General features: G+C 36.1%; 1 protein-coding gene across 1 annotated transcript in view; it reads left to right on the top strand.

Annotated features, from left to right (window-relative positions):
• LOC115220623 (putative protein DDB_G0292252) overlaps positions 1-13500 on the top strand; it is a 208718-nt gene that overhangs the window by 180984 nt on the left and 14234 nt on the right. Inside the window, exon 2 of the mRNA XM_036510195.1 lies at positions 4494-4572. Coding sequence (XP_036366088.1) covers positions 4494-4572 — 79 coding nt within the window. The remainder of the gene's footprint in view (positions 1-4493; positions 4573-13500) is intronic.

Here is a 13500-nt window from a genome sequence, read left to right as displayed (position 1 = left end):
TTTGATTAATTATATATATATATATATACATATACATACATATTTATATATACATATATATACATATACATATACATACACACATACATACATACATATATATATATATTTATATATATTACAGTGTTTTAATGAATCCATGGCTATAGACGGTTCTTCAATACATTTTCTGTTTTGTGTTAAAAGTCTGTAGAATATTCGTCTTCAAAAGCATTCATTTCCCCCAAAAGAAGTCAATTCGTCTAATAAGCAATGCCCATCAAAAACAAAAAAATTAATGGGATATCCTTCAATATCTGCCGCTATTAAATATAGACATATCTGTCTCTTTGTTTCGTTACGAAACTTTTTACACTCATACACACCTGCATGAATAAGTATACCATTTAGGAAATCAGTGTGTGATTTCTCTGGTAGTCTTATAAACTCACAAGGCGAGGTTGAGTGTAACCCCAGATACCAGAGCCACTGGTGAACATTGATAAAAATGCAAAATCACTGGTGATCTGACTAAGCCCGAACCTGTAGGGACCTTGCCTCCCTTGTCATTAAGATAAGTGAGATGAGATATTTTGGCTTTCATTTCTAGCAATATTGGTACTGACTAGTGACCTTAATGACTTTAGTGACGTCTATATTTCTGCCTTTCGGTTGTAAAATTGCGAATAACCAACTTTATTATTTATAATTTTCACCTTTACCATATGTAGATATATGTATGTATATGCATATATGTCTGTGTATGTATAAGTGTATATGTATATGTATTTATATATTTATATACACACACATATATATAGGCATATATATATATAATATGCATGTATGTATATATGTATGTATGTATGTATGTATGTATGTATGTATGTATGTATGTATGTATACATGTGTGTATTCAGTATCTCTGTAAGAGAGAGAGATAAAAGAGAGAAGTAACAGTGAGATTTAATAATAACGAACAGTAGAAGAAGCCTGAATAAGTGAATTGAATGAAATAGTGAAGAAAGATCAAAAGAAAGATTAAATGAATGTGAAAAATAAAAATTAAAACTAAAGAAATATTAATACAAAAACAATGTCACTGAGTAAAACTGACTTCTTTTTATTGTACCAACCCTAATTCTGTGTGATCTTCAGTCGAAGATGTCACGCTGATTAGCATTTCTTGCTTTTTCTTTGAAATTCCAAAGCTCTGTGTGTATGTCACGAAAGTTTGTTAAGGTGCGGTGATTGTTAACTTTTGAGAATATCACCTAATATTCTGTTTTAAAGGCATGGTCTTTACTTCGCACCGCAGGACACTTTTGTTTCCTTTGGTTTCTAAAATTGAATAAATGATTGAATTATAAATTAATTCTTAATGAATTTCATGTCAATTATATTTTAAATAAATTTGCTTTTTCACTTTGGCACACGGGTTATTGTTGATTAATATCCATGCCTGCATTTAATGTTAATGTTATTTTATTATCATTATTATTATTTTCTCCGTGTGTGTGTGTGTGTTGTGTGTTTGTCCCGGTATGGAAGAATGATAAAATTGACGTTGGCAACATTCGATCTCTGAACGGAAATTAATACAGCAAGACATTTTCTTTGATGCGCTATCAATACCCCTTACAGTAAAAAATATTATTAGGATTAATAATGCTTCAATATCAATCTGTAATGTATATGTACTCGGTTACTGTTAGAAGTAGACACCATGTATGATTCTGAACTTAGTCGTGAAATATCGATTTCAAATTTTAGCAGAAGGTCAGCAATTTCGGAAAAGAGCTTAAGTAGATCACATCGACTGATACTTATCTTACTGACTTCGAATGGATGAGAAGCAACGTCGACCTCAGCGGAATTCGAACGCAAAACGCGAAGACGAGCAAAACACTGCTAAGCATTTTGCCGGCCGTGCTAACAATTCTGCCAGGACGCCGCTTTTCTCAGCCATAAAAATATTTCTTCAAAAATCATATCTTAAGACAGTAGAGAAATTTTTGTCTTAAGAAAGAAATTTTTGTAAGCGATATACTGTTCACAACTGGAATAAATCTGATTTTGTCATATGTTGGCTAGAAAAGAATTGATGTACAGCTAAACATCTAAAAGAACAACAGAACTTAGCAATTATCTCTGCGGTCAAGTATAATGACTAATAGAAACTAATTTAAGAGTATCACAATCTGACGTGTTATATATATAAAGTGTGTTTACGTTCCCGTAACTTAGCGGTTCGGCAAAAGAGACCGATAGAATAAGTACTAGGCTTCCTTATATATTAACTTTCATTCAGAGATCGAATGTTACCGACGTCACTTATATCATTCCTCAATATTTTGACAAATACACACACACAAAAAATAATAGCAACAACAACAACAACAACAACAACAATAGTAATAATAATAATAATAATAATAATAATAATAATAATAATAATAATAATAAATGGGGGAGCATTATAGCCATGTGTTGAGAGGGATTCGTTGGAGGTTTGAATAATTCACCACTGGAAACCTAGGTGTTTCGTTCAACATCCTTAAACAATCCTTATTCAGAGACCTTTTGAGCAGGATGCGTTACTCGACCAGAAGAAAATTCTAACTGGGCCCCACCTGCAAGGTCATGTGCCGTTTATCTTGATATGAGATCACCATGGTTGTGATGCATGTGCCTAGTGCACCTTCATCAGACGGGTAGTCATGATGGGTATACGGGGCTTTGTATATTTTACCTCAGTGTCACTTTGATGGCTTGTGCTGCTCTCTCACTCAATAATAATAATAATAATAATAATAATAATAATAATAATAATAATAATAATAATAATAAATTTAGAAAGAAGGCAATCGGTGCAGGATCATAGATATAGCATAGATATATAGATATAGCCAGGCTGACAACAAGGTATGCGATAAAGGAGAAAGTAAAGTCGACAGAAGAAGAAGAAGAAGAAGAAGAAGAAGAAAAGAAGAAGAAGAAGAAGAAGAAGAATGAGGGGGAATGTAATAGCGATACTGGTGGTAAATGGAGCATTAGGAGCAGTTTACAATAATATAATAATAATAATAATAATAATAATAATAATAATAATAAATAATAATAATAATAATAATAATATAATAATAATAAATAATAAATAATAATAATAAATAATAATAATATAATAATAATAATAATAATAATAATAATAATAATAATAATAATAATAATAATAATAATTAATAAATAAATACATAAAATGACCGTCTCAATCCAACACTGGATTCTACTTACTGATCCGGGATTCACATATTGCAGATAAATCAGTGAACCAATGGTTGTGGATCTTCTCAGTCCATCGTTTTCTCATTACAACGTATATTTAATCCAGGTTTCTAACTGCGAACAACGTTCTCATCCTCACCGATGGCACCACAAGAACAATGGCAACAACGACATCATGATCATCAGTGTAACCACTGTCATGTCATTACTAGTCATTACTAGTCATTAGATTCATAATTACCAAAAGCACTTACCATATTACTCCCATCTACGCCAGTGACATAATCCTTACCGTCGTCGCCCTCTCGTTTCTATATCAATAAGTACCAATCAACGATAATTGCTTGATTTGTTAGACACATTCCGAGTCTCTGCAGAAGATGTACTAATAATGATAATGAGGAGGACGATGATGATGTTGGTGTTGGTGGTGGTGGTGGTGGTGGTGATGATGATGATGATGATGATGATGATGATGGTGGTGGTGGTGGTGGTGGTGGTGGTGGTTTGGTGATGATGATGATGATGATGGTGATGATGATGATGATGATGATGATGGTGGTGATGATGATGATGATGACGATGATGATTATGATGATGATGATGATGATGATGATGATGGTGATGATGAATGGTGGTGGTGGTGGTGGTGGTGGTGGTGGTTTGGTGATGATGACGATGATGAGGATGAAGATGATTATGATGGTGAAGGCCATAACAACAACAACAATAATAATTTTGAAATTTCGGTGCAAGGGTGGGGGGTAAGTCGATTCATGTTACTTATTTTCTCGATCTCGACGAAAGGCATAGACGGCCATGGAAGGATTTGAACTTACAACGTAATGCTGCTACGTATTTTGTCTGGTGTGCAAATCATCTTGTCAGCTCACCGTCTTGGTGGTGGTGGTGGTGGTGGTTTGTCATCGTCGTGGAGATGGTGGTGATAATCGTGGTGGTCGCGGTGAGGGTAGTGAATATGATGGGGGGTATTCGTTGCCGTCGATGTCATGATGGTGGTGGTGGTGATGGTGACTCTCTTTCTCGTCGTCTCCTTCCTCATGATGATGATGGTGGTGTCGGGGCTGGTGGTCATCGTCATCGTTGAGGTCATGTTGAGGGCGTTGTTGTTGTTGGTGGTGGTGTTGGTTGTAGTGGTGGTGGTAGTGGTGGCGAAGGAGGTGTTATTTTTTTTACTTATGTCATCCTTTTTTCTTTCTTTCTTGCAGGTTAACACACTCAATAAATTCTGTCGAACTACCAAAGATTATTGTGAACCTCTAAAAGTTGGTGCCCCTGGTACACCAGGTAAGCAATTAGACTTTACTTAGACGCACCCACGAACACACACACGTGTACACACACACATGCACACATATATTATCTAAATTGAAAAATATACAAGAACACATCTCCGTTTCTAGCAGTTATAAGCTTTTTTTAAACTTTGGCGCAAAAATATATTAAAATATTAAGTGGTTTATGCGAAAAATAAATTATTCTTCGAAACTAACATTTTCGGAAAATTGGATTTAATACTGTTAAACGAAATCACATATCTAGTTTACCCATCGTTCTTTTGCAATAGTTAGTCTTTTTTTATGTCCTCAGAAATGACGTATTCATAGAAATTCATTGTTTCCAATAGAGAATAACTCTAATATCCAATTTAGGTAATTGTGAATAATCTTGAAATATATCGCTGTATCGAAATTTGCAAAGAAAATACCTTCAAACTTAGTATTTACTTAATTTTGTGAACTAATTCCTATTGAATTTCCAAAATCCACCGTGAGAAATTAAATTGGTGTTTGTCTTCTTTATTTTCTTCTTTATTTTTGTGCTTAACAATTAGTTTCGTTCTTCAAATTTCGTAGGACACTCGGATAGTGATTATAATGCGCTGCAAAAATTACATTCGGCTTTATCGCGAAAACCAGAAATAATCCAAAAACACTAAGTTCCCTAGCTGCAATGTTTCAAATTTAATTCGGCTTCAAAAATATTCACTTCTTTCCGTTTTCAATGATAAACGTAATGCTTTAGATTCCCCAAAGTCTCAGCAAAACATGCGATTCTTTATAGCCACGGTACATTTGTAAACCTGATGGATAATCAAAATTGAAGATCGATAAAATATGCCAACGCTTCTTTACGTAATGCAAACATTCACACACGAATATTATTTCGAGATTGCGATCTAAATTCTAGGAAATGCTGCGAAAATCACCCACATCTTCAAAATAGGATTTGAAAAATATAATACACGAATACAATTGTCGGGATGAAATATAACTGATGACCATTACGACTTCAGCTAAAATGGATTTTAAAGCAACTGGATGCATTGATAACTATTCCTGTTTTTCGAACATTCTTTATTCCTTTCATACTACCAGCTACTTTTCTTCGCAATATATTTGCGCTTTTGTCACTGTTACGATACGTATAACTCTAAATCATAAAGTGAGTTTTTATAAAATTATTTCCCGCATTTTGCATTTCGAAATATTCACATTAAAGAGAAACTTCATTTTTTGTTTTTCTTTAAAAAATATAAAATATAACGAAATAATATTGCCATACTGTAGTTTCGTGTAGTAATAATACATCAGCAGCAGGTACATTTAATATTGAAATAACATCTGCTTTAAAGTCATCTGAAATATTGTCAACACAGAGAGATAGAGAAGATATAGTAGTCATGGAATGAGACCCAGATTTCTGTTATTCTTTTAAACAGAATCTGCAGCAAACACACACACGACGATAAATTTTACGCAATATTTTACAAGTCATTCCTCAAATCCTTTAGAAGAGAGAACAATGCAATGCCTGCCGCAACATGCTATATTCACCGCTTCTGTCGCTTTCTCTTTATCTGGTTTGAAGTTGTTTAAATATGAATCTTACAGAATTAATGCGTCTTTCAAGTTTCCCTTAAAACAAAAGAAATTGTTTTATCTTTATAAGTCGGATGATTTGCTTCCGCGAATCTTCGAAATATTTCTGGTGTCAAAGAACAGTTTACTGATAGGAATATTACGAAGTAAACAAACAACATCTGGAGCTTCTTCGTTACCAACATTTAAAGAAGAACCCAAACAATGAATAATTAGTAGATTATTTAGCTTTCTTTCATACACAACTGCACAAAAGTTTTTTTCTTTCTTTGCGTAAGTGAACCGAACTAAAAGCTGATTCTTGTAAAAATAATTCTATAATCTCCATCCTTTCTATAGATGTGCGCTCAGTATTTACTTTAAAAAAACTAATATTTCTACTGTCTTTTTATTTTTTTAATGACCCATACTTTGAACATTGTAATCACATATACAGTGTTGTGCAGAAATCCTAACATATCGACTTTGATATTGAGGAATAATTTATCTACATGTATTTAAACCAGTTTTACGTAATTTATAGACTTAAATTGTGACACAACGAATAAAGCTAAACCAGCAAGGTTATTCAGAGAACACGGGAAAGCAGTGCGGCAAGCAGATGCGTTCATTCGACAGGCAACTCTTTAAGTTACCTGTCTGAACGCTTGCACCAAACTAATTTTGCCTTTCTACAGATGATAGCAATGGCAATGGCGCCCCCCCCCCATTCAGCTCGTTTATTATTTTAATGGTACTTAATTTCATATCATGTCAGTTATTATTTCGATAAATACAATTCTATGAATACCAATCTGTAAAATAGGTTATATTGCTTTCTTTTATTTTTATTTTTGGTTTTGCTTTTACATAATTTATCTTCCACTAGATTTTTCACTGTAATTTGTTTTCCAGGAGCTACCTTATGAAACACTGTTCTGCATAGGTAGTATTTTCGATATCTGCAGCTTAACAAAATGCATTTTTTCTCTATAAAGCTTTGGTTTCATGCAAATATTGTGGTACCACATAAAGGCAAGATATGATAGGTTCTTCATATGGCCTTAGAATTGACAAAACATGAAACAGTAGACACATATCAAGATCTGTTTTCAAATTAATTATCGTTGTTAATTTTCTATATCAGACTTAGGTCACGCATGAGCAGTCAGGTCTATGATAAATAGTAAAGGCACTTGCTTTTGTAGTTAGGGTGTTTATCTAAGTTCATAAGGTAGTGTGTTCCATTCCAAGATCGGATAGGGCGTTGTGTCCTCGAGCAAAGCACTTCATTCGATATTGCTACATTTTGGAAACTGTTCTGAAACCCTGGGAAGTGCAGGTTCATGCGTTTGTTACCCCAACTGCCACATCCAGGATGTTCCGTCAAACTAGATCATTCGTAAGGGGTCGAGAGGATAATTATGCCTTCTTGTAACGATGTAAGAACTGAAAGCGATTAATAAAAGCTAGTTGGATGTAGTATTCCATGGTAAAAAGCATTCCAAACGTGACAAACCCTTTGAATTCCAATTTGCATTGTGCTCAAACTACATTATCAAATTCTTCATTTCATTTTTTTGAGATGAAATAGTAAAAACTGAAACGCGAATCCTCTTGAGTATAGTCTATTAGCGCAGATGTTGGCAGGAAACTAAACCGACTAGGGAGTGGGAGAGGAACTCGGTCCTTGGTCCGATAGTGTACAACCATGGAAACAGCTAAGATTATTCAAAATACAATCACTGGAGCAGTTTACCTCTACCTTCGAACGGAACAGTCTCTACACGCTGCAGAAATTCCTCACTACCATTGACATGTGTTTCCTATCACAAACATGGAATGGTAAGCTATTAATGTCAATCTTAGGCTGCATTAATCTTCACAGCCCTCCATTTTACATCATTGAAAAATAGCAAGTCGAATTTTTATGGCAGGATTTACAACTTACACAATGTCAGATTTCTTGTTATCTGCAAGGGCATATGCCTAAATCTGCGCGCAGTCCTTTTGCGTATGTGGATGTGGACGACAATAAGAGTGTGGCTTTCTTCTTCTGTGCCCCTGTGTGCATGTTTTCGTGAGTTTGAGAGTGCGTTTTGTGTGCGAATGTGTGTGAATATGTACATATTTGAGGTATAGAGATAGTGTATTTTGTCTTTATATGAATATATTTATTATATGGGTTTGTAAATGCGCACGCTTGTATATCTGTTAGGAAGTAAGATACACAAACAGACAGAGAGAAAATTGGCGTGTTTTGTTTTCCCTGTTTGCGTGATTATATGTTGTATTGACTTATATGTGTGGTGTAAGTGGACATGTGTGTTTATGTGAATACGTGTTTGTGTTCATCTCTGCGTTTGACACGGTTAGTATTTAGTTTGTGCTGTGGGACATGAGTGCATACAGACGTACATACCAACATAAGCATTCATACACACGCACAAAATCACACTCAAGCACACGCACTCACATCCACACATATACATATACATACATACATATATATATATATATCCGTGTAAGCGTTCTTGCTTGTATATATATATGTGTGTGTGTGTGTCTGTGTGTGTGCGCGCGTGCGTTTGTGTGTGTTTGCGGGTGTGTGCGTGTATATATATATGCATATATATATATATATATATATATATAATTAATGTACGTTTCTATATTTTGTTTGTCTATCTACCAATCCCTTTATATATAAATGTGTATATATATGTATATATATATATGTGTGTGTGTGTGTGTGTGTGTGTCTGTGTATGTGGTGTGTGTTTATTTACTTATTCACATTTATATATATAATATATATATATACACACATATACGTATAAATATGTGTATACGCTCTGCGTGTATGTTTATCTGAGGACGTTTAATGGATGCATGCCTGAGAGTGTGAGCGAATCTCTCGGAGCGCGTGTGCGCGTGCGAGCGCATGTGTGTCTTTGTTCAATTACTTGCCTCACAATTGGTTGTTTATTGTTATCTGTGAAATTATAAACGGCGAAGAAAATGGCGAAGTGTGTGATAGATATATCCGTTGCACTAATTTGCAATGACACTCGACACCTGCAACCTGCGTACCTGGACATGTAATCATGTACGCTTTCATTGTTGCATGCAAAATATGCAGGAACTAAAGTTTGAACTAGTCGTTAATTATTGAAAGGGATTACAGCCAGTATCATTAGACATTTACTACAATGTACTACGCTCCTCACCGGCATTAAGCTTTATCGTTACCGCTTTTGTTACGTCACACAGTACTATCGAATTTATAGGACACCGATGTGCTCTGGTGTTCTGTATTGTGTCCTCGTCTACGTTATTATAGCGAAAACGTTTCAGGACAGAAAAAAACTCTAAAGACTCTTGTGAGCAGTTCGAAATCGAAATGCCGAATGTGTAAAGAAATGTATACCGGATATATGAGGAAATACATGCGTACTAAAATATATACATTTACGTATATGGATGTACATGTATGTATGTGTGTATGAATATATATGTATATATTCATGTATATACGTGTGCGTGTTTGCGTGTACTGACGTGTGTGCATGTGTGTGTGGGTGTGGGTGTGGGTATAGTACAGAAGTATTTTTAGAAAAAAAGGTGAAGCGAGGTAAAAATAAAGGGCGGGGTATATTATATTAGTGCTCAGGAAGTCTCTTTTGTTACTATCCTCATACGCTCTTCAGTAGAAGGAAAAGATAGGAAGTAGAGAAAAGCTGGACGGAGAGAGAGAGAGAGAGAGAGAGAGAGAGAGAGAAGGAGAAGAACATAAGAAAATCTATACACACACATACATACATATACAGAAACACAAACATATCCCATAAGTTCCTTTACGGGAAACGTTTTCGACCACGCGAATAAAAGCTTCATTTTTTATTATGTCGGTTACGGACTAGCGATTCCAACCTGCAGCAACGGTTTTATGGGATCGCACCAAGCTCTGCCGATATAGCATTGTATAATAATAATAATAATAATGATAATAATAATAATAATAATAATAATAATAATAGTAATAATAATAATAATAACAACAACAACAACAATAATAATAATAATAATAATAATAATAATAATAATAATAATGTTAGACAATACAAAGCGATGCGATTGCTGTAGATATTCTATTGGTTGAACGGTATTTCGACATCTAGTCCGTCTTTGTTGAGTTAAAAATAAAATGTGATACCTAAAAATTTTAAACTTATATAAATTCAAATAAAAATCTGAACGAGGGCAACCAGCGTCCCCACTTTGAATGAATAACATCATCAGTCTTCAATTTTCAAGTTTACAACAGGCAAAATTAAAAAAGAGAAAAGAAAGAAAACAAAACAAAAGATAAAGAAGAATATTTAATCAATCAGCTTGTTATTCTCCTGTCATATAATTCATTCCTCAAGGGTATGATGTTAATAACTCACAAACATATTTCTCTTCATCCCTTGTTAGTACTGAAAGTGTAGCAGATTCAGAATATTTTCTGAGAAGATGCGCTTTCAAGTCCTTTTCAAAATTGCAGCCGTTTTATGCAAAATGATCGGCAAGTTATGTGGAAGTACTCTTATTGTGCCTGATGTCATATCTGTACCCATCGAATCTTTTGTTTAATTGATCTGTGGTACAACCAACATAAATCAAGTTGTGTTTCGTGCATTCTGCTTGGTGCATCAAATGGTATTTTTTGTGACGATACCTGGGGTAATTACAGTCCAAAATCCACAAAAGGCATGCATATCAATTCGGCCTGTTAAACTTTTGTATCAGCTTTTGTATCGTGGCTCTCTGCGTGGATGAGGACATGTCTGAGAGGGCCATTATGAACAGTAGTGGTTCCACCTGACTTCTCCCAATTTTCCAACTATGCCAAGATCACGCAGTTTGTGACATATCATTCCATGGTCGACTTTATCAAAGGCCTTTGCAAAGTCGAGATATATAACTTCCACATTTGAGTGGTTGAGCAGTCGTTTCAGCACCCAGTCATAGTGTTGTAGGAGCTGCGTTAAGCAGCTTCTTCCTGGTCGGAAACCGTGTTGGGTGTCAGGCAGCAAGTCATTTTCTTCAAGGAAGGTGATTAGTTTCCTTCTGACAATTCGTTCCATGAGCTTGCTGATATGTGAGGTCAAAGAGATAGGTCTGTAGTTCTTGGCCTCCGCTCTGCTACCTCCTTTATGAATAGGGCATATTTTACCTTCCTTCAGTTTTCTTGGGAGTTTACCAGTTGCAAGGAAGCTCTGAAAGAGGAACTGCAGTGGTCTTGCTAGGACTCCCTTACATACTTTTAGACGGATTGCTGGGAATACATCGGGGCCAGTAGCTGAGTTTGTTTTCATTTCATCAATAGCCTTTATTACATCGTCTTCCTTTATATTGATGTAATCAATCATCGCTGCCTCTGATTTTATATCTGCAGTGGTAAAAAAAAGTCAGTTGGATTGCTGACTTGACAATGCCCTAGGGGTGGAGTGAAAATACTCTTGAATTGCTAATTTAGTATTTCACTTACCTTCATTGGATTACCTGTGAGTGTGCCATCCTTTTCAAGGAGTGGCCCTATCCTACAGTGCACCGTAGCTGTTTCTTTGGCATATATACATATAGTGCGCGTGTGTGTGTGTCTGTGTGTGTGTCTGTGTTAATTTGGCCAAAAAATAAAGATACATATTATCTCCAAATATAACATTATCTGTTTCATTACACGGCTTCACATCAGGAATTTTGAAACACAAATTCATAAACGTATATACTCTTTTACTCTTTTACTTGTTTCAGTCATTTGACTGCGGCCATGCTGGAGCACCGCCTTCAGTCGAGCAAATCGATCCCGGGACTTATTCTTTGTAAGCCCAGTACTTATTCTATCGGTCTCTTTTGCCGAACCGCTAAATGACGGAAACGTAAACACACCAGCATCGGTTGTCAAGCAATGCTAGGGGACAAACACAGACACACAAACCCCCCAATCACACACATATATACATATATACATATATACAACAGGCTTCTTTCAGTTTCCATCTACCAATTCCACTCACAAGGCATTGGTCGGCCCAGGGCTATAGCAGAAGACGCTTGCCCAAGATGCCACGCAGTGGGACTGAACCCGGATCCATGTGGTTGGTAAGCAAGCTACTTACCACACAGCCACTCCTGCGCCTATATATATATACAGACACCTATATGTAAATGATGAACATACAGGCACCTACATATGTATATAGGATATACAAAAAAATCTGCAGAGGTGTTTGCCGTACGAAAACACAAGCAGTTTTCATTAGACTTTTTAGAGTAGCAATCACAGGAATCTCCTTTCCAGGTATTTAGTGGGGACCGGTTCAATTTAGTAAACACTTATCCGAGGGCCACATAGTAGGATTAACGTGAAAAAAAGTGTTTTGCGCAAGGACAAAACACACCGCCAAGATTCTAAACGCAGAACCTGGCAATCGTGAACAGGATAGCCTAACTACTATGCTACGCACCTTCACTCCATAACACAAGACATCACATCGTACTGCATCCCAAGCAACATAGTGACGGACGGAAACCTGCTTCAGTCATGAATGACCATGGGATTGCACCTAGAAACCTCCCCTCCGAAGGGCAAGTCCGGACAGTGCTTCTAGTGGAAGACCAGAATTTGCCTATGTATATCAGCCTCACCTCTCCGGGCCACTGACGTTATCCAAGGGAAAGGCAAAACCCGATACAGATTAGTATCAGTGATGTCACAGCTGAGTGAACTGGAGCAATGTGAAATAAAGTATCTTGCTCAAGAACACAACACACAGCCCAGTCCAGGAATAGATCTTACCACCCCATGTTTGCAAACCCGACGCTCTAACCAAAGAAAACACTTCATTATAATACGGCCGACCACAACAATACCACAATGCATACCACTCTACAGTATTTCACACTAACCCATACTACATTTGACTAAACAAAACCGCATTACACTGCACCATATCATTATACACCGCACCAATGTGGGCCGTCACATGCTCTAAAGCACCACATAAGAACTTATTTCACTACACCAAACATCACCCTATAGTCCGCGTAAATGCAGCACATCGTGATACACCACCGTTCATGGTTACACCATACAGCTGCATACTGCATCACTAGAGCAAATGAGGCCATACAGCCCCACCATACTCCAGCGCCAGGTCACGCAAACTTACGCTCACTAAAGTACAAAATACCACATTACTCCACGTCGTATCTCAAGTTACCTCGCCAAAAACATCTGATACCAACCAGAAATTTTAACTTCGCTACCAAACTCGATCGGAAGACACATTAATGCCATCTTACA

This window comes from Octopus sinensis, linkage group LG16 (genome assembly GCF_006345805.1).
Source record: "Octopus sinensis linkage group LG16, ASM634580v1, whole genome shotgun sequence".
Lineage (NCBI taxonomy): Eukaryota > Metazoa > Mollusca > Cephalopoda > Octopoda > Octopodidae > Octopus > Octopus sinensis.
The sequence above is the reverse complement of the archived record's forward strand: the minus strand, read 5'-3'. Positions and strand labels throughout refer to the sequence as shown.